General features: G+C 32.9%; 2 protein-coding genes across 3 annotated transcripts; both read left to right on the top strand.

Annotated features, from left to right (window-relative positions):
• Positions 1-229: 229 nt before the first annotated feature.
• Positions 230-4,739, top strand: LOC131957315 (zinc finger protein 62-like). The gene is made up of 2 exons (XM_059322041.1): positions 230-313; positions 2,320-4,739. The coding sequence occupies exon 2, from the start codon at positions 2,748-2,750 to the stop codon at positions 4,650-4,652; it is 1,905 nt and encodes a 634-aa protein (XP_059178024.1). The 5' UTR covers positions 230-313; positions 2,320-2,747; the 3' UTR covers positions 4,653-4,739.
• An 11,182-nt stretch (positions 4,740-15,921) lies between these two features.
• LOC131957318 (zinc finger protein 1 homolog) lies at positions 15,922-19,268 on the top strand. 2 transcript variants are annotated; one of them, XM_059322049.1, is made up of 3 exons: positions 15,922-16,012; positions 17,943-18,109; positions 18,370-19,268. In XM_059322049.1, exons 2-3 carry the CDS (start codon positions 18,103-18,105, stop codon positions 19,266-19,268), a joined length of 906 nt encoding a protein of 301 aa, XP_059178032.1. In that variant the 5' UTR covers positions 15,922-16,012; positions 17,943-18,102. The 2 variants fall into 2 exon arrangements, with proteins under 2 accessions (XP_059178032.1, XP_059178033.1); XM_059322050.1 differs by lacking the exon at positions 15,922-16,012 and adding an exon at positions 16,283-16,360.
• The last annotated feature ends 3,096 nt before the right edge of the window (positions 19,269-22,364 follow it).

The raw sequence follows: 22,364 nt of genomic DNA, 5'->3' as shown, positions 1-22,364 counted from the left end.
ACAGTGTCACAAAAAGCCGACCCCCACCCCTAAAATGACGTCACAACTCAACCTACAACCCCCCCCCCCCCTCTTAAAATTGCGGTTGAATTTTTCTTAAAACATCGATATTTTTTCTAAAATCGTGTCTGAACTCTGCGTAGCTAGATCTAGATAGAATGTCTATATTAATATTATTATAATAATATAGTTAAAATAATCGAGTAGAGATACAAAGGCCCAGCTGGGTTGATTTTGGTTTATCTTATTTTTGTAAACATTTCTCACGCATTGGACAAACGAGGAACACATCACATTCTAATCTAAATCAAGGGTTTGTGATTTTTAATTTTATTTTTATATCTAGAATCTACTAGAATCTAGAGAGATCTAGATCTAGATCTAGTTGAAGGAGCAAGGCATTTGCCACACAAATTTTGAAATTAAATTTTAAAATTATTATAAAATTAAGGCAACTCACACACGGAACAAAACAAAAAAACAATACAAACAAAAACAACTGTCAACTCAACACTCAGTCTCTAGTCAACTGTGTCTAAAAATGGAGAAGTGCCTGAGTCCACTGCTAGTAGAAGGCCACTAGAAACTCTAGTCTAGTGACTAGTCATCATCATATCTACTTGTGACTCTCTAGTGACGAGTAGTTATTCTAGCAGCATCTTTCTTAGATCTAGATCCTCTAGCTACTGTAGCCCTCTAGCCTAGACTGGTTGGCAGAAGACCAAAAAGTGCAATGACCATAAAAAGGCTTAACATGGGCTGAAATTACCCTTAAGAGCTGTGCAATGGGTTGAAAATACCCTAAAGCCCTAAACAGCTTTCCAATCGGCTCATATTACTCTTTTACTAAAAGACTTTTAGCCTTATTCTTCTAACAAAACTAACCGTATCATGTGGTTGAGCATTTACGCTTTGGGTCAATAGTCAGGGGGATAGAATTTAGTTTATCTAGAACTAGGAAAGAGATCTACCGATCTAGTCTGTCACTGTAAGCAAAGTATAACATCTCTTTGAAAAATATTTTTAATAGCATTCAAATCTACTAGGCCTAATATGTATCATGTTACTCAGGTATAACATTACAGTAACACATATGACAGTATTAGAAGAGTTCATTATTATTTTAAGTTACATTTTGAGCAAATTTGAGTTATTTGCAGAGCATTCTAATAAACCTACTATGTAGCAGTAGTGCCACACTACTACACTATGTAGTAATAAAATATGGCATAAGTAATTTTATGGGTAGGTGAAGATAATCTGAATAATTTAATAAAGGTCAGCTCATATAGTTTACAATGAAATTTGAATTACAATGCAATTATAATGACTACGTAATATTCAATAATAAATTTCGTTTAAACTGTTGCCTGTTATCCTAATTTCCTTTCTTTAAATGTAAGACCATACATACATACATATTTCAGATATTGGATTGATCTATTCATCAGGTTTTAAAAATGCTATGCAAAACTAAAGTAACAGCAGTTTAAAATACCCAGCAATAAATGCAACAGATGGATTAAAGTTGAAAATGAATTTCATTTTACTCAGGACCAGAGGCATAGCAAGGGGGGGGGGTGTGAACCGCACCAGGTGACACCATTTAGGGGGGGTGACACCAAGGCAAAAAATAGCAAAATATATAGAGAAAAACTTGAGGGGGGGGGTGCAAATCAAAAGTTTGAGGGGGAGGGGGTGCAAATCAAAAGTTTGAGGGGGGTGGTGCAAATCGAAAGTTTGAGGGAGGGAGGGGGTGCAAATCAAAACTTTGAAAGTTTGTCCCCGGGCAGGGTTGCTACGCCTCTGGGGGGTGACACCCTTAAGTGCCGCACCGGGTGACACCCAACCTTGCTACGCCTCTGCTCAGGACTCACAAAAATATAAAGAACAAAGAAGCCCTTTTTTTAAAATGTGTAGTTTTTTTTTAGTTAAAGCCCATACTTTTTATTTTTGAACTAATATGATAATAGTAATTTGGGATTGTTTGGTTCTGTGTCAATAAGTGCCATCCATAAAAAACTTAGAGTAAAATAAGATTTCAGACCTAACATATTAAAAAGCAGATGAAATTGAGTTCACCTGAATCTGTCAGTGTGTGCTCAACAAATAAAGAAATAGTCTGGTTTGTTCTGTGTCTACACATCTTACTTTCCCTACCTTAAGTCAGGTGTCCATCATAGCTGGTTGATGTCATATCTTTTTGTAAATTAAAAACAAAACAAAATATTTGAGTGGAATAACATGCATTAAATACAATCTTGCATAGAGTATAGTATCATGTTTTAATCATTTAACAATTTATTTCTTCCAAAATAGGACCCTAATGGAAAACTATGAATAATGCACTTGTGTTATGATCAGATCACAGCACCAACCTAGAGGCCAGTCAGTGGACCAAATAGTTTACTCTGGACTCTTAGTTGTTATAACAGTGAGGAAAAACTAGAAGTGTGTGACTACTCTTAATATTTATGACATGAAAAGTATGTTTTTTTTTGTCTTATCCCTCTAAATGACTAAGCCCCTACCCCTTTTTAAAATGGAAAAGCCTCCACATTGTAATGGTGTTTAACATAGGTGTTATGTTTGGCTTATTGTGAAAAGAATATGCATAGCTGAATATGTTTAGCTCCATAAGTCAGCATTCATGTTTTTGAAGAACATTTTTATTTATATTTCTTGATTATTTCTCAACTTGATTATTTCTGGAAATATTTTCAAAAAAATTATTTAATTATTTGGTTATGGAGCTAAATAATAGAAAAAAACGAGACGCTGATATAGAAGTATTACCAAGTGTTTTAGGGATCAAGCAAGAACTATATGTGGACAACCAGCCAGAAATTTTGAATATAATTTCATCTGAATACATAAAACAAGAGGAGTTTACAGAAACTGATGACACAAAAGCAAATGTATTGTCAACATGTGAAAACAAAAATCATGATTTATTATCAGAATTTACAACACATGTAGACAACAAACCAGATAGACTTGATTTATTTTCAGTTTTTGAAGATATAAAACCTGATGGTTTAAATGCAGGGCTAAGCCTATCACTAGAGACAACTCATACTGACAATATTTCTCAGATAAAGACAGAGATATCAACTGATTTATCAGAGCTTAAGGATATGCTTATAAGCAACATTGAAAATCCAACATCAAATCAGGTTGAATTATTAAAGAAGTGTAAGAAGCAAAACTTAAAATCTTCAAAGCATAAAACTCTTCCAGTTCTAGTAAAATGGAAAGAATCACACACAGATGTGGGGTCATATGAGTGTAATGTGTGTCATAAAAAGTTTGCTACTAGGACATATCTAAAACAACATAATAAAGCAATTCATTTAGGAGAAAGGTTACATGAATGTGGAGTCTGTCATAAAAAATTTACTACAAGAGGTAATCTAAATCAACATATAGCTATTCATTCAGCAGAAAAGAAACATGAGTGTGATTTATGTCATAAAAAATTTGCTTCAAAAAGTCATCTAAATCAACATAAAGCTATTCATTCAGCAGAAAAGAAACATGAGTGTGATTTATGTCATAAAAAATTTGCTTCAAAAAGTCATCTAAATCAACATAAAGCTATTCATTCAGCAGAAAAGAAATATGAGTGTGATGTGTGTCATAAGAAATTTGTTTTAAAGAGTCGTCTAAATCAACATAAAGCTACTCATTCAGCAGAAAAATCACGTGAGTGTGATGTGTGCCATAAAACGTTTACCACCAAGCACTACCTAAATATACATAAAACAATTCATTCACTAAATAAACATAAAGCAATTCATTCAGCGGAAAAGTCTCATGAGTGTGATGTATGTCATAAAAAATTTACAACAAGGGCTTACCTAAATATACATAAAGATATTCATTCAGAGGTATATGAATGTGATGTGTGCCATCAAAAATTTACTACCATTTTAACTCTAATTAAACATAAATCAATTCATTCAGCAGTTAAGTCACACGAGTGTGATGTGTGTCATAAAAAGTGTTCTACCAAGAGTAACCTCAATGTACATAAAACCATTCATTCAGCAGTTAAGTCACACGAGTGTGATGTGTGTCATAAAAAGTGTTCTACCAAGAGTAACCTCAATGTACATAAAACCATTCATTTACCAGAAAAGTTACAAGAGTGTGATGTATGTCATAAAAAATTTGCAAAAAGGGCTACCCTAAATGAACATAAAGCCATTCATTCAGCAGAAAAGAAATATGAGTGTGATGTGTGTCATAAGAAATTTGTTTTAAAGAGTCGTCTAAATCAACATAAAGCTACTCATTCAGCAGAAAAATCACATGAGTGTGATGTGTGCCATAAAAAGTTTACCACCAAGCCCTACCTTAATATACATAAAAAAATTCATTCAGAAGTAAAGCTACATGAATGTGAGGTGTGTTTTAAAAGATTTTCTAGAAAGTCCTCCCTAAAGAAACATGGAGCATTTCATTCAGCGGAAAAGTCTCATGAATGTGATGTATGTCATAAACAATTAGCTTCAAAGAAGTATCGAAATAAACATAAAGCAATTCCTTCACTAAATAAACATAAAGCAATTCATTCAGCGGAAAAGTCTCATGAGTGTGATGTATGTCATAAAAAAATTTACAACAAGGGCTTACCTAAATATACATAAAGATATTCATTCAGAGGTATATGAATGTGATGTGTGCCATCAAAAATTTACTACCATTTTAACTCTCATTAAACATAAATCAATTCATTCAGCAGTTAAGTCACACGAGTGTGATGTGTGTCATAAAAAGTTTGCAAAAAGGGCTACCCTAAATCAACATAAAGCCATTCATTCAGCACGAAAGTTATATGATTGTGATGTGTGCCATAATAAATTTATTGCCAGTTCTTCTCTAATTAAACATAAGGCAATTCATTCAGCACATAAGTCATGATTGTGATGTGTGCCATAAAAATTTACCTACAGGGGTAACCTAAATAAACATAAGACAATTCATTTAGCACAAAAGGTCACATGAGTGTTATGTGTGTCATAAAAGTTTGCTACAAGGATTTACTAAATTACAACATGAAGCTTTTCATTATGAAAAAGCACCAATTGAGTGTGATGTACATCATCAAGGGTTTTCTTGAAATAAAAAACTAAATAGACATAAAAAAATTCATCTCATTGCATGAGTGATTTGTGCTATTAAAAGTTTGCTACAAGGAATAATCTTTATCAACTCAAAGCAAGTTATACAGCAGAGAATGCAAGAGTGTGATTTGTGCCAAAGAAAGTTTCCTTTGATAATGACTCTTAAATGTCATCAATTAATTGATTCAGAAATATGTTAAATTAAACATTTATGAATATAATAAAGTATGTATAAACAAATGAATTCATAAATAGATTAAATTATATTTGTATAGTGTAAAATGCTATTTATGAGGTATACTAAAATTCTGTCCAATTTCAATGAACCTTTCTCTCTCCCCTAGACGTTCACAAAAATTTAGTAGACCTCCCAAAACTTACTACCAATTTACTTTTTTGGACTCCATCTCCGTGTGGATGTCATAAATGGATAACCCCTAAGCAATACAGACAATATGAGTATAAAGTGTTTCATAATAAAGTTTGCTTTTATCAAGCAAATTATTCAAGAGAGGGGTCAAATATATATTCTTTATGTGAAAACAAAAATCTTGATTTCTTCATTTGACCTTAAACTTGAAATAAATGAACAAAAAAAAACCCAGATAAACAATGTGTTTTCTCCATTTTAAAATATAAAACCTGATGTTTTAAAGCAAAAGAGATATTTGACTGCTGTGTGTCTTAGCAAGTTTACTTCAAAAAGTCCTGTAGAAATAATTCATTCAGGAGAGAAGTCATATTTTACTTATTTACAAAAAAATCTGATTTTTTTTTTTGTGCTTCACCATGTCCATTTGAAAAAGATTCCTTCTTATTACTATTAGCATTAGTGAAATTATTAGTGAAATTTGCATGATCTGTGTGTAATATTAATATATTATATATTTATGAATATCATCCATGTTGTGAATGATTTCATTTTTGCAATTTGTTTTAATTTATTCTAGAATTTTTGTTTGCTACTTCCTTTGATAATCTTGTTAAACCTTCATTAAAATCAAAACCATTTACATAATAAAGTTTAATTGTTTTTTTTTCTGAAAAGTTGGTAATTTTGTATGTGTCTGTACTGCAAGTATCAATTTTGTGCCCACCTCCCATTTATTTATATTATAATTATTAATGTTAGTGCAAAAAAACACTTCCCCAGTTTAAAAGGTTGGTGGCGCTTTTTTATCAGTCACTACAGACACACACACACACAAAGACATACTGACAAACAGAGGCGTATCCAGGTTTTCGTTGTAGGGGGAGCGAAAAGATTAAAAAAAAGGCGCCGAATTTTTAACACGTTCTATATATGTGTATTATATATATATATATATATATATATATATATATATATATATATATATATATATATATATATATATATATATATATATAATTACTAGCTGTATGTCATTACTTCGCTATGATGTAAAATAAATTGAAAGTAGCACTCTGAAGAAATAAGAAAAAACACACAATGTAGGCCGACAAAACAAAAATTGTATCAATCTAAAGAAATACATATATACACACACACTACAACCAAAAACAATGAACGTAACACAATCTGTTTTGTAATTCTTGTAAAAAAAATTTCTTACATAATTCCTGGGAAATTATTTAAGACAAGTGAAATAGGGGAAATAATCACTTTCTTAATATAAATATGTATATATCTTGACATTTAATTATAAATGTCAAAACAAAAAAAATAATTACTTTAGAATATAATGAAATTGTTTAACACTATTGCTTGTTTACAAAATGTTTTTGTCTATAATCAGAATTTAATATATCGTCATCATAAATGCTAAAGTATTACAGCATAATGAAAGTTTTTAAAATCAGAGTTGGTGTAAAAACACGCTTTTCGATATATTAGTAAAACATTCGGAATAACAGCCTACATTTAACTAAATAACGGTGTTTTAGTTCAGATAATATATTTTAATTAACTACTGCTTCTTTGAATTTAGAAAAAGCTGCACATTAAGCCTACTACAAATCACTGATCTACGACCAGATCTACAAGCATCTGTTGTATTGATGTAAATACTCTGTTAGGGTAATCATGGAAAAAAATCTCATAGGCGCTGAGCAAAATGTGATTTTACAGTTATTATTTAATAACATTGATACACTAACAACGAACACCTGTATTAGTGGGGATGGTGAAATTGTTTCCTGGATGCTTTAAGATTTGATGTCCCTAAAATTAACAGTGACCTGAAATTATAATCGGACAATGTTGTTCTCAAATTGTTCTTCACGAATTTCATTCTTGAAAATGTTTGTTCACACAGGTATATTGATCCAAAAATTAAAAGGTACCTTGATGGAAAAGTTTTTACATTGGGAAAGTCTTCCTTTATGCAAAAATTTGTAAAAATCCACTAGCCCTTCTTTGAATTTTTCCTTAAGGATGTCATTTGCTTGCAACTAAATTTCAGTAATTTTTTTCCGTAGACAAAAAGTTCTCCACAGGCTGGATGAGAGTGCCTAGCTGGCCATAGTTTGGAGACCTCTGGTCTATTCTAATGACAAACTTCTACATCCGGTAGCACATAGGGCAAATATGTCAGCCATGTCGCTGATAGAAGCCTTCAATGATTCACAGCTTAATGAATACATATATCAACAACAGAAAATTCAAATAATAGCGTCTAATTAGAAGAGGTTCCCCCACCGCCCGGAAATATAAAGTGCCCTCCCCCCACCCCGGAGAAAAAAGTCTGAAACAAACACTGCTAATTAGATTTAGTAGGCTACCACAGGGTGTTGTTGTGGCGATGTTAATAAAAACTAGTTTGCACAGATATATTTTATAACAAAAATTCACAGTTACTGAATTTAAAAAGTCTCATTATTTTAATTATTAAAATATTAGGCCTAATTAATCTTTAAAATTCAATGTTAAAGGTTAGTGTAAGTAAATGTTAGGTCATACCAAGGGTGAGCAAAGTGCGGCCCACGGGCCAGAGTTTTTCGTGGCCCGCCAGACATTTAGAAACCCTGCCTTGAACTGAGATTTGCTTCATGTCCGCTACCAAATTAAGTGAAGCCATGAATCCTCAGAAAAAGCAAAACATTGGTGATGAATCCCTGTGTGTTTAATGAAGAATATACACACAAAAATGTGGGTATAGTTAAGCTTAAAAAAAACAACAAAGTTTCAAGCATAAGACGCAGACAGTGATGTCATTTCATTGCATTTTGCATTAGGAAAGCATGTGTAAAGCTGCACTTGACTTAAAGCATGTGATAGAACCTGTTGTAAGCGTGGTTAACCTGCTTTTAAACAATTGTATTAAATGCAACCAAGCTCATTTACTTAGGCAACCATCTTGTTTAAGTTGTTTTTTTTTTGGTAAAAATATAGTAAGAGATTCAGGTGAAACCACTCTAACTTACAGATTGCCGCTTTTTATATAGTAAATGTTGCTCGCAAACACTGCTGTTCAGTTATCTATAATATTTGACTCAAATATCACACTTTACTTCTATTTAAGCCTTAACAATGAGTCGTTTTTGCACATTATTAGCCTCAGCCAATTTTACACACCTAAAACGATAGATTACCTATTTTTTTTTCCAGCACCATCTATTGATTTGTTTTTTTTTTTATTTTATTTTTTTTTGTTAAGGATTTGTCCCTGACTTGATAATTGATGGTAATTTATTGTTGAATTATGTTAAATCTTGCATAGATTTTAGTACTTTTAAAAAAAATAATATTATTAGCCTAGTAGGAATAGTAGGCCCTAATATTAGATTCTGCGATAATCTATCGCCAATAGATACAAGGCTTGTAATGTGAAAAGAAGGTGCCTAATTAAATGTTGGTAATTATTTCACATTTTTAGGAGGATGTATGTTTTGAAAATTACAAAAATGTTTCCAATTTCCATTATGTACCTGTTTTTAAACAATTGTATTACAACTTTTCAGTAATAAATATAGACTAGCAATGTTTTCATCAGATGCAACTAAAACTCGTTTACTTTGACAGCCATCTTGTTTCAGTTTTTTTTTTTGTTAAACCACTCTAGTTTACAGATGGCCGCTGTCTATAGCAAATCTCTCTCGCAAACACTGCTGTTTTACACAAGCTTTTATTTAACTTACTGTCTCTGTCTGTAAGTTGTCAGTCTGTCTAGATCAAAACGCCCGAGGGAAATTACGGGCACTTCTAACTGACAGATACGGTTCGTAGTTGGTACCTGGGTTTAAGAAGACAATTCAACATACATTAAATTTGACTTAATTGGTTGCCTAATTACTTTTTTTATGAATGAATTAAAATCATGTCCAAATTAGTAGGCTGTCTCATTAAACTAATCCACACTATTATACACGTGTCATCATATTCATTAGGTGCGCAATGGTTTTTAGTTATGCAACTCTATTATATTATTATAAATTTTAAAAATTTAATGTACTGAAAAAGAAATTCATAAAAACGTTTTAATAACAAGCTTTTATGTAATAATGCACTAAAAAGTAGAAAATAAATTATACACTACTATTTAAATAACTATAAAGAAAAGCGTGGATCACTTTAGTATATATTGGATACCTTTACTGATATTTAGGAAGAAACCCACGCTTTTTTAAAATAGTTATTTAAATAGTATTGTATAGGGGTCAGCGTGGTCGAGTCGGTAAAGCTCATGGTTGCTAAACCGAAAAGTCTCGAGTTCGAACCCTCGGGCAGATGAGTCTCGTTAGCTGGGGACTGCCGCTCTTCTAGGAGAGATCACTCAAAAATCAAACTACTGCTGTCTTGTAGTTTGTTCTTAGTTGGACAAAGGCTATGGAAGCAAATCCAAATGGCCTATATGGCGCATAACCTGTAGACACGTATCCTTAATTGTGATGGAGGCTTGGTCGAGTCGGCAAAATCTCATGGTTGATAAATTCGAGTTCCAGTTCAAACCCTCTGGTAGATAAGGCTCGATACCCACCAACACTAAAAATTAAGAACGAACAAGAAGAAGAAGTAGTGTATAATTTTTTAACTTACTGTCTCTGTCTGTCGTCAGTTAGATCGAAACGGCAGAGCAAAAATTTCGAGCACTTCTAACTGACAGATTCTGTTCAAAGTTGGCACGTGGGTCAAGACATGAAGACAATGCAATCTGACATTAAATTTGACTTATTGGATGTATAATTAATTTTTTATGAATTGATTAAAATTGTGTCCAAATTAGTAGGCAGTCTCTTCCAGCTATTCCGCACTAATATACACGCAGTCATGCAACTCTATTGCATTAAAAAAAAATCTGTCTTATATTGATATATTTAACCATTGTTTTTGGTTTATTATTCAGTTATCTATCATATTGGAGAAATATGCATTCCAAACAACAGCTGTCAATGAAAGAAACAATGTTTGCATGACATTCCTAGTCCAGTCCATGTATTTCATTAATTAATTGGTAATGTAACCTTAGGCCCAAGGCTAATATCAACTTTAATGTATCACGCCCTTTAAATCTTAATAATAGAAACATTAACATAAATATATCAAGGAATATTAATGTAAATTAAACTATCATAATTAAAAAAAACCACTACATAGTATAAACAGACGTACATTTTTATGTCAGGCAATTGAGTGTTATTTTTGTTAATGATGTTGTACAGCTACATTTGCTTTGATAACCAAAACAAATATTTAAGAAATGAATTAGGCATAAAACAAAAAATTGGAATAATTAAGTATGATAAAATGTGACCAATAATTTTTTGTTCTATTTTCTACTATCCCAAATCTCTTAACCACAGTGACCTATGACTTCAAGGTATTTAAGATTTTGTAGCAACGTTGTTTCGGTATTTATATAGCTTTATACATTTGTATCATTATATCTCCTTTAATCTGGTATTTGTAATTATTTTGACATGTTGTTGCATGTATATGTTAAAGCTTAATTTGAAAAACAACTAACCCTATCATTAACTGCTTATGTCAGCATACATATTTCTGAAAAAAAAAGTATTATTTTTGTAAAAGTAAAGTTCCCTTTCAAACCTGATTATCTATGGGCATGTGAAGTAGAGTTCACCTGTTTCTGTAACCTCTGCATATGAAGGGATAGTTGGGTCAGCACTATGCCCAGCCTCCTTTACTTTCCCTAACATGAGTTAGGTACCCATAAGAGCTGATTGTGCTCAGGGACGTTCTACTAACTTGAACCTGAATTCGAACTTGAGACTTTCTGGTTAGCAGTCTAACTCTCTACCACTAGGCCACCCTGTCCCATATTTATTATTGTCTAGAGATATTATTTAATTTTTTTTTAAAAATCATTCTTTCAGCTAAAGAAATGGAAGAAAGAGCAGCTGATTTAAAAGAATTACCAAGTATTTTAGGAGTGAAACATGAACAATCTGAGAAAACCAATGCATATATTGCCAATGTAATTTCAACTGGAAACATAAACCCAGAGGGATTTACAGAATGTTCATCTTTTTATGACACAAAACCACATTTATTTTCCACATCTGAAAACAAAAATCCTGATGTACTATCAGAATTTAAAACAAGTGAAGACCAAAAATCTTTTGAAGATGTAAAACCTGATGTTTTAAAAGTAGAAGTAAACTTTTTGCCAGTGTCAAATCTAAATGAAAATCTTTCTCACATAAAGACAGAGATATTAAATAATATAGAAGAGGTCAAGGATACGTTTATAAACATGGATAATTCAATATTTGATCAGTCAGAGTTGTTACAGAAATGTAACAATCAAAATGACTGCTCGTAGATTTTGTGCTTCCTCGAGCTGTGCAGGTTCTTGTGATGACTGTTCATACATTTGATGACAAAAAACGTGGGTCGGGCAGATTTATGATTAAAGCGAAAAGCACACAACACACGAATTTTGGAAATTTGATGGTGAACGTACCCACGTTTTTTGTCATCAAATGTATGAACAGTCATCACAAAGAACCTGCACAGCTCGAGGAAGCACAAATTCTACGAGTAGTCATTGGTAGATCCCCTAGGGTCGGAAGAAAAATTTATTTTCTACTTTTTAGTCCACAAGAAAAACGTGTTTTTTTTTTTAAAAATGTTTAAAGTATTTTATAAAGTAACTAGGCATGCTGCCCAGCTTCGCTTAGGCTTTCGAAAACATTGAGAATTTGAATGCTTAATTAATTCGCCCGAGGGTCGGTCTACGACCTCAAGAGTTATGAAGAGGTTCCTCCGTGGACATTTTTTTTTCGATTTATAGCTCATATAAGGCACCGGTCAGTAGAGGTCAGTTTTGACCCCCTCATCGTAGACTTTTCGGCCAACCGGCCCCCGTGTTCTGTCGCCCCAAGGCAAGATCCTGCCAAATTTGAAGCGCCTGCGGCGCCGGGAAGTGCCCTATCGGACACCCGACAATCTAGTTCTAGATCTAGAATCCTAATAGAATTTTTTTTTTAAGTTTAGCCCGAGCATAATAAAAAACAAGGTAATTAAAAAGTCTAGTGACAATTTTAGCGCAATTTCCTTATGTTATCTAAAAATAGCTCTGTCGTAGCGTAAATCAAGAGCAGGGTTAGTAAAACCATTGGTTAGTTATTAAAACGTTTTTTATTAATTTTTTTCAGTATTTTACATGTTTTATTTACAATAGAGTTACATGACTAAAAACCATTGCGCGCCTACTGAACGTGATGGCGCAGCCATGGAACGCGATGGCGCAGCTATTGAACGTGATGACGCGTGTGGTGTGGTTGGAAAAAATGCCTACTAATTCGGTCCAAATTTTAATTAATTCAAAAAATTTTTTGTGACCGAACGAAAGGATATTTTTGAAAACGTTCTTCGGCAATATTGTTCTAAATTATGGCAGAAATCGATTGGTACATGTTTCAAGTCGCTTAGTGGTCTGGTTGCCGAGATATGGGCCAAAAACTGCATTTTTTCGAGGTTTTTTGGCTTTTCCGGGAAATCCATGAAAGAAACCCGTAATTTTTATGGCCTATGTTCATCCTCGTAACTTGCTTAACATAATTGCTTTTGGAACTAGTCATCGATATTGCTTCGTTGAGGAGGAGATACGACTTAAAGCCCGGACACACATTCATCCATACATTCATACATTCATTCATCCATCCATTCCCAGAAATGACGAGTTAATAAACGCAATTCTCCAGAATGGAAATTGCGCTAAAAATACATTAACCAAGTTGACTTGGTGTGTCTCGAAACCGCACCACCTGCGTGGTTTATAGTACACTAACATCTCCGCTATTTAGGCACCTTATAAAATACGGAGAATGAAACACCTATTTTAAAATCTTAACTTACGCGAATATGCCTATTCTTTCAAATAAAATTTTTTATCCCAAATTAGCCAGTTCCAAACAAAGATTTTGTATAAAATAAATAAGTCTTGAAATAGTTTAGTCCTAATATAGAAATTTATTTTTGGAATTGATTTTAGAGAAGTTAGAGTCTAAATCTAGATCTTAGCGTCTACGTCTAGATCTAGTTATTGCGTAGATTTAGATTTAGTCTAGATCTAGAATCTCTAGATCTAGAATCCAAATACATAAAATAAATTTTATGAGTTTAGGCCGGAAAAATTGTATTGTATACATTTCATAGTGTACGTAGATCTAAATCAAATTTGAATGAAATAGTTCATTTCTTTTTATTCTAAACACGGCAGATGACGTCATTAGTTAATGTATAAGCAATAGTGACGTCACAGTTTTATGCGTTCTTTTTACACATCTATTAATGCTTTTCCGGTTGCATAAATAAAATTGTTTTTCTACATTCGAATACGCCTTTATTTTTTTATTTTTCTTCTTTAAATAAAATTGTGGTTATACATTTAAAATATCTAACATATTATTTTCAACAAAAGTCCGTATAAAGTTCTACATATATCGCTGCCGTTTCTGACGTGATGTCCGGCGAAAATATTTTGCGGACAGACAGAGAGAGAGAGAGAGAAGAGCGCACATGGCGTTTTATATATTAGGATGTCTCAACAAACTAGGCTATCCGTATGATTAAAAAATATTATCCAATCAGCATACTTGTTACGTCTACCTTTCGCGATTTTCATCTTAGAATAAGGAAAGACAACAACACTGTTCTAAAAATAAACCATCGAATCAAACCAGCCAAGCGATTTTATCAATTTATTTTCTGAACGTAGTATGTCATAGAAGACACAACGTAGACAGCTGTCTATGTTAGGGGTCATCCATAAAAATGACGTCACGCTTTTTTGACGATTTTTACCTTCCCCCCCCCCCTCCCCCACACAGTGTCACAAAAAGCCGACCCCACCCCTAAAATGACGTCACAACTCAACCTACAACCCCCCCCCCCCCCTCTTAAAATTGCGGTTGAATTTTTCTTAAAACATCGATATTTTTTCTAAAATCGTGTCTGAACTCTGCGTAGCTAGATAGAATGTCTATATTAATCTATAATAATAGTTTCGCTGTCTGTCTATCTATCTGTCTATCTATCTATCTATCTATCTGTCTGACAAGAACGCTCTAGAGAAAACACAAGCAATTTAAAAACTCTCACAGTGAAACGAAAGACGAAGTATGACGTCGACACATTTAGCATAGAGTTGAAAATAATCTCAAGGCGGAAAGTGCACACAGTAATATAATGACGTCATTGATTATCGCGTAAACATTGAATAAAAAGGAAATGTTGTCTAATCTAAATGGTTTGCGTGAAGAGTTTCTTTCATACAATTCTTCGGGTAGGGGCGAAGCCCCACCCCCGCGTAAGAACGTCTGAGCCCCCCCCCCCTCCCTAACTCAAAAGAAATTTCTTTATCGATACTCTATAATAAAATTACCGCCTAATTAATATGTCTAATCTAAAAAGTGGTTTTCTTGCAATTTCTTTAATGCAATTCTTCGGGTAGTGGCTAAGCGCGACACCAGTGTTTCTTTCAGACTTTTTCCTCCCCGGAGAGGGGTGGTGGTACTTGAAATTTTCGGGGGCGGGGTAGAATTTTCTGGGAGGGGGCGGACACTGGAAAAAGTATATAATTATATGTCGTTGAATGGGACGGTAGACATGTTTTTTTTTGGGGGGGGGGGTGGAGGGGTGGGGGAGTGGGGGGGGCGGTGTGTGTGGGGGGGGGGGGGGGGGTGTGGGGGCGGGTGGTGGGGGGGGTGGGGGTGGGGGTGGGGGGTGGTGTGTGGGTGGGTGGGTTGGTTTCAGTGTTTCTTTCAGACTTTTTCCTCCCCGGAGAGGGGTGGGGGTACTTGAAATTTTCGGGGGCGGGGGTAGAATTTTCTGGGAGGAGGCGGACACTGGAAAAAGTATATAATTATATTTCGTTGAATGGGACGGTAGACATGTTTTTTTTTGGGGGGGGGGGTGTGGGGTGGGGGGGGGGTGGGGGTGGGGGTGGTTTTAGTTTAGAGAAAAGAGACAGCACTATCAGCCTAGCGCCCGTTGTACCCTTCCTCAACGGGCCATTTTTCTCGTCTATAATAATAGTTTCGCTGTCTGTCTATCTATCTGTCTATCTATCTATCTATCTATCTGTCTGACAAGAACGCTCTAGAGAAAACACAAGCAATTTAAAAACTCTCACAGTGAAACGAAAGACGAAGTATGACGTCGACACATTTAGCATAGAGTTGAAAATAATCTCAAGGCGGAAAGTGCACACAGTAATATAATGACGTCATTGATTATCGCGTAAACATTGAATAAAAAGGAAATGTTGTCTAATCTAACGGGCCATTTTTCTCGTATTATTATAATAATATAGTTAAAATAATCGAGTAGAGATACAAAGTCCCAGCTGGGTTGATTTTGGTTTATCTTATTTTTGTAAACATTTCTCACGCATTGGACAAACGAGGAACACATCACATTCTAATCTAAATCAAGGGTTTGTGATTTTTAATTTTATTTTTATATCTAGAATCTAATAGAATCTAGAGAGATCTAGATCTAGACTAGATCTATTTGAAGGAGCAAGGCATTTGCCACACAAATTTTGAAATTAAATTTTAAAATTATTATAAAATTAAGGCAACTCTTGAACTCACACACGGAACAAAACAAAAAAACAATACAAACAAAAACAACTGTCAACTCAACACTCAGTCTCTAGATCTAGTCAACTGTGTCTAAAAATGGAGAAGTGCCTGAGTCCACTGCTAGTAGAAGGCCACTAGAAACTCTAGTCTAGTGACTAGTCATCATCATATCTACTTGTGACTCTCTAGTGACGAGTGTAGTTATTCTAGCAGCATCTTTCTAAAATCTAGATCTAGATCTAGATCCTCTAGCTACTGTAGCCCTCTAGCCTAGGCCAGGGGTCGGCAACCTTTTGAAGCTGAAGAGCCAAAAATTAAAATTTTCAAAATTTCCCTGGTTTTAAAGAGCCACTAACATTTTTTTATTTCAAATATTTTATTTTTTTAAGATTATTAGTATTTGTGCAATGAGCTGGAGAGCCGCATCTTGATATCAAAAGAGCCGCATGCGGCTCGCGAGCCGCAGGTTGCCGACCCCTGGCCTAGGCTGGTTGGCAGAAGACCAAAAAGTGCAATGACCATAAAAAGGCTTAACATGGGCTGAAATTACCCTTAAGAGCTGTGCAATGGGTTGAAAATACCCTAAAGTCCTAAAGCCCTAAACAGCTTTCCAATCGGCTCATATTACTCTTTTACTAAAAGACTTTTAGCCTTATTCTTCTAACAAAACTAACCGTATCATGTGGTTGAGCATTTACGCTTTGGGTCAATCGTCAGGGGGATAGAATTTAGTTTATCTAGAACTAGGAAAGAGATCTACCGATCTAGTCTGTCACTGTAAGCAAAGTATAACATCTCTTTGAAAAATATTTTTAATAGCATTCAAATCTACTAGGCCTAATATGTATCATGTTACTCAGGTATAACATTACAGTAACACATATGACAGTATTAGAAGAGTTCATTATTATTTTAAGTTACATTTTGAGCAAATTTGAGTTATTTGCAGAGCATTCTAATAAACCTACTATGTAGCAGTAGTGCCACACTACTACACTATGTAGTAATAAAATATGGCATAAGTAATTTTATGGGTAGATGAAGATAATCTGAATAATTTAATAAAGGTCAGCTAATATAGTTTAAAATGAAATTTGAATTACAATGCAATTATTATGACTATGTAGTATTCAATAATAAATTTCATTTAAACTGTTGCCTGTTGTTAGCCTAATTTCCTTTCTTTAAATGTAAGACCATACATATTTCAGATATTGGATTGATCTATTCATCAGGTTTTAAAAATGCTATGCAAAACTAAAGTAACAGCAGTTTAAAAAACCCAGCAATAAATGCAACAGATGGATCAAAGTTGAAAATGAATTTCATTTTACTCAGGGCTCACAAAAATATAAAGAAGAAAGAAGCTTTTTTTTTTTCAAATTAATCTCTTTTTTTTTAATGTATTGTTTTTTTTAGTTAAAGCCCATACTTTTTATTTTTGAACTAATATGATAATAGTAATTGTGTCAATAAGTGCCATCCATAAAAAACTTGGAGTAAAATAAGATTTCAGACCTAACATTAATATTGCAGATGAAATTGAGTTCACCTGAATCTATGAGTGTGTGCTCAACAAATAAAGAAATAGTCTGGTTTGTTCTGTGTCTAGCCATCTTTACTTTCCCTACCTTAAGTCAGGTGTCTATCATAGTGGTTTTTTTTTTAAATTAAAAACAAAACAAAATATTTGAGTGGAATAACATGCATTAAATACAATCTTGCATAGAGTATAGTATCATGTTTTAATCATTTAACAATTTTTTTCTTCCAAAATAGGACCCTAATGGAAAACTATGAATAATGCACTTGTGTTATGATGAGATCACAGCACCAACCTAGAGGCCAGACAGTGGACCAAATAGTTTACTCTGGACTCTTAGTTGTTATAACAGTGAGGAAAAACTAGAAGTGTGTGACTACTCTTAATATTTATGACATGAAAAGTATGTTTTTTTTTTGTCTTATCCCTCTAAATGACTAAGCCCCTACCCCTTTTTAAAATGGAAAAGCCTCCACATTGTAATGGTGTTTAACATAGGTGTTATGTTAGGCTTATTGTGAAAAGAATATGCATAGCTGAATATGTTTAGCTCCATAAGTCAGCATTCATGTTTTTGAAGAACATTTTTATTTATATTTCTTGATTATTTCTCAACTTGATTATTTCTGGAAATATTTTCAAAAAAATTATTTAATTATTTAGTTATGGAGCTAAAGAATAGAACAAAACGAGACGCTGATATAGAAGTATTACCAAGTGTTTTAGGGATCAAGCAAGAACTATATGTGGACAACCAGCCAGAAATTTTGAATATAATTTCATCTGAATACATAAAACAAGAGGAGTTTACAGAAACTGATGACACAAAAGTAAATGTATTGTCAACATGTGAAAACAAAAATCATGATTTATTATCAGAATTTACAACACATGTAGACAACAAACCAGATAGACTTGATTTATTTTCAGTTTTTGAAGATATAAAACCTGATGGTTTAAATGCAGGGCTAAGCCTATCACTAGAGACAACTCATACTGACAATATTTCTCATATAAAGACAGAGTTATCAACTGATTCATCAGAGCTTAAGGATATGCTTATAAGCAACATTGAAAATCCAACATCAAATCAGGTTGAATTATTAAAGAAGTGTAAGAAGCAAAACTTAAAATCTTCAAAGCATAAAACTCTTCCAGTTCTAGTAAAATGGAAAGAATCACACACAGATGTGGGGTCATATGAGTGTAATGTGTGTCATAAAAAGTTTGCTACTAGGACATATCTAAAACAACATAATAAAGCAATTCATTTAGGAGAAAGGTTACATGAATGTGGAGTCTGTCATAAAAATTTTACTACAAGAGGTAATCTAAATCTACATATAGCAATTCATTCAGCAGAAAAGAAACATGAGTGTGATTTATGTCATAAAAATTTTACTACAAGAGGTAATCTAAATGTACATATAGCAATTCATTCAGCAGAAAAGAAACATGAGTGTGATTTATGTCATAAAAATTTTACTACAAGAGGTAATCTAAATGTACATATAGCAATTCATTCAGCAGAAAAGAAACATGAGTGTGATTTATGTCCTTAAAAAATTTGCTTCAAAAAGTCATCTAAATAAACATAAAGCTATTCATTCAGCAGAAAAGAAACATGAGTGTGATGTGTGTCATAAGAAATTTGTTACAAAGAGTCATCTAAATCAACATAAAGCTACTCATTCAGCAGAAAAATCACATGAGTGTGATGTGTGCCATAAAACGTTTACTTCCAAGCACTACCTAAATATACATAAAACTATTCATTCAGAAGTAAAGCTACATGAATGTGAGGTGTGTCTTAAAAGATTTTCTAGAAAGTCCTACCTAAAGAAACATGGAGCATTTCATTCAGCGGAAAAGTCTCATGAATTTGATGTATGTCATAAACAATTTGCTTCAAAGAAGTATCTAAATAAACATAAAGCAATTCCTTCACTAAATAAACATAAAGCAATTCATTCAGCGGAAAAGTCTCATGAGTGTGATGTATGTCATAAAAAATTTACAACAAGGGCTTACCTAAATATACATAAAGATATTCATTCAGAGGTATATGAATGTGATGTGTGCCATCAAAAGTTTACTACCATTTTAACTCTAATTAAACATAAATCAATTCATTCAGCAGTTAAGTCACACGAGTGTGATGTGTGTCATAAAAAGTTTTCTACCAAGAGTAACCTCAATGTACATAAAACCATTCATTTACCAGAAAAGTTACAAGAGTGTGATGTATGTCATAAAAAATTTGCAAAAAGGGCTACCCTAAATCAACATAAAGCCATTCATTCAGCACGAAAGTTATATGATTGTGATGTGTGCCATAATAAATTTATTGCCAGTTCTACTCTAATTAAACATAAGGCAATTCATTCAGCACATAAGTCATGATTGTGATGTGTGCCATAAAAATTTACCTACAGGGGTAACCTAAATAAACATAAGACAATTCATTCAGCACAAAAGGTCAAATGAGTGTTATGTGTGTCATAGAAAGTTTGCTACAAGGATTTACTAAATTACAACATGAAGCTTTTCATTATGAAAAAGCACCAATTGAGTGTGATGTACATCATCAAGGGTTTTCTTGAAATAAAAAACTAAATAGACATAAAAAAATTCATCTCATTGCATGAGTGATTTGTGCTATTAAAAGTTTGCTACAAGGAATAATCTTTATCAACTCAAAGCAAGTTATACAGCAGAGAATGCAAGAGTGTGATTTGTGCCAAAGAAAGTTTCCTTTGATAATGACTCTTAAATGTCATCAATTAATTGATTCAGAAATATGTTAAATTAAACATTTATGAATATAATAAAGTATGTATAAACAAATGAATTCATAAATAGATTAAATTATATTTGTATAGTGTAAAATGCTATTTATGAGGTAATCAAAAATTCCGTCCAATTTCAATGAACCTTTCCCCCTCCCCCCTCCTCTAGACGTTCACAAAAATTTAGTAGACCTCCCAAAACTTACTACCAATTTACTGTTTTGGACTCCATCTCCGTGTGGATGTCATAAATGGATAAGCCCTAAGCAATACAGACAATATGAGTATAAAGTGTTTCATAATAAAGTTTGCTTTTATCAAGCAAATTATTCAAGAAAGGTCAAATATATATTCTTTATGTGAAAACAAAAATCTTGATTTCTTTATGAGACCTTGAAACTTGAAATAAATTAACAAAAAAAAAAAACCCAGATAAACAATGTGTTTTCTCCATTTTAAAATATAAAACCTGATGTTTTAAAGCAAAAGATATATTTGACTGCTGTGTGTCTTAGCAAGTTTACTTCAAAAAGTCCTGTAGAAATAATTCATTCAGGAGATAAGTCATATTTTACTTATTTCCAAAAACATCTGATTTTTTTTTGTGCTTCACCATGTCCATTTGAAAAATATTCCTTGTTATTACTTTTAGTGAAATTTGCATGATCAGTGTGTAATATTGATATATTATATATTTATGAATATCATCCATGTTGTGAATTATTTCATTTTTGCAATTTGTTTTAATTAATTCTAGAATTTTTGTTTGCTACTTCCTTTGATAATCTTGTTAAAACTTCATTAAAATCAAAACCATTTACATAATAAAGTTTAATTGTTTTTTTTTTCTGAAAAGTTGGTAATTTTGTATGTGTCTGTACTGCAAGTATCAATTTTGTGCCCACCTCCCATTTATTTATATTATAATTATTAATGTTAGTGCAAAAAAACACTTCCCCAGTTTAAAAGGTTGGTGGCGCTTTTTTATCAGTCACTACAGACACACACACACACAGACATACTGACAAACAGGCGTATTCAGGTTTTCGTTGTAGGGGGAGCGAAAAGATATAAAAAAGGCGCCGAATTTTCAACACGTTCTATATATGTGTATTATATATATATATATATATATATATATATATATATATATATATAATTACTAGCTGTATGTCATTACTTCGCTATGATGTAAAATAAATTGAAAGTAGCACTCTGAAGAAATAAGAAAAAACACACAATGTAGGCCGACAAAACAAAAATTGTATCAATCTAAACAAATATATATATATACACACACTACAACCAAAAACAATGAACGTAACACAATCTGTTTTGTAATTCTTGTAAAAAAAAATTTACATAATAATTCCTGGGAAATTATTTAAGACAAGTGAAATAGGGGAAATAATCACTCTTAATATAAATATGTATATATCTAGACATTTAATCATAAATGTCAAAATAAATAATTACTTTAGAATATAATGAAATTGTTTAAAAATCAGAGTTGGTGTAAAAACACGCTTTTCGATATGTTATTAAAACATTCGGAATAACAGCCTACATTTAAATAAATATCGGTGTTTTAGTTCAGATCATATATTTTAATTAACTACTGCTTCTTTGTGATCTTATGGGTTAGATCACTGTATTGATCACACACCTTTTTACTGGTAATTGCAAAAACAATATTCCCAGAGTATTACGTTTAAAAAGCTAATTTTCTGGCGGCAATGTAATTTTGTACATCATTACACGTTTTTCTACATGTACTTAACAGATCAGTTCGGGGTGGGGGTAGGTTCAACTTCATTCACCACTGTCCGTTCACTTTAGGTCAATTATCCAACCCAGTGTATACCTAGG

Source organism: Physella acuta, unplaced genomic scaffold (assembly GCF_028476545.2).
Source record: "Physella acuta isolate Inbredline_101_S28 unplaced genomic scaffold, ASM2847654v3 ptg001232l, whole genome shotgun sequence".
In the NCBI taxonomy this organism is placed as follows: domain Eukaryota; kingdom Metazoa; phylum Mollusca; class Gastropoda; family Physidae; genus Physella; species Physella acuta.
The sequence above is the reverse complement of the archived record's forward strand: the minus strand, read 5'-3'. Positions and strand labels throughout refer to the sequence as shown.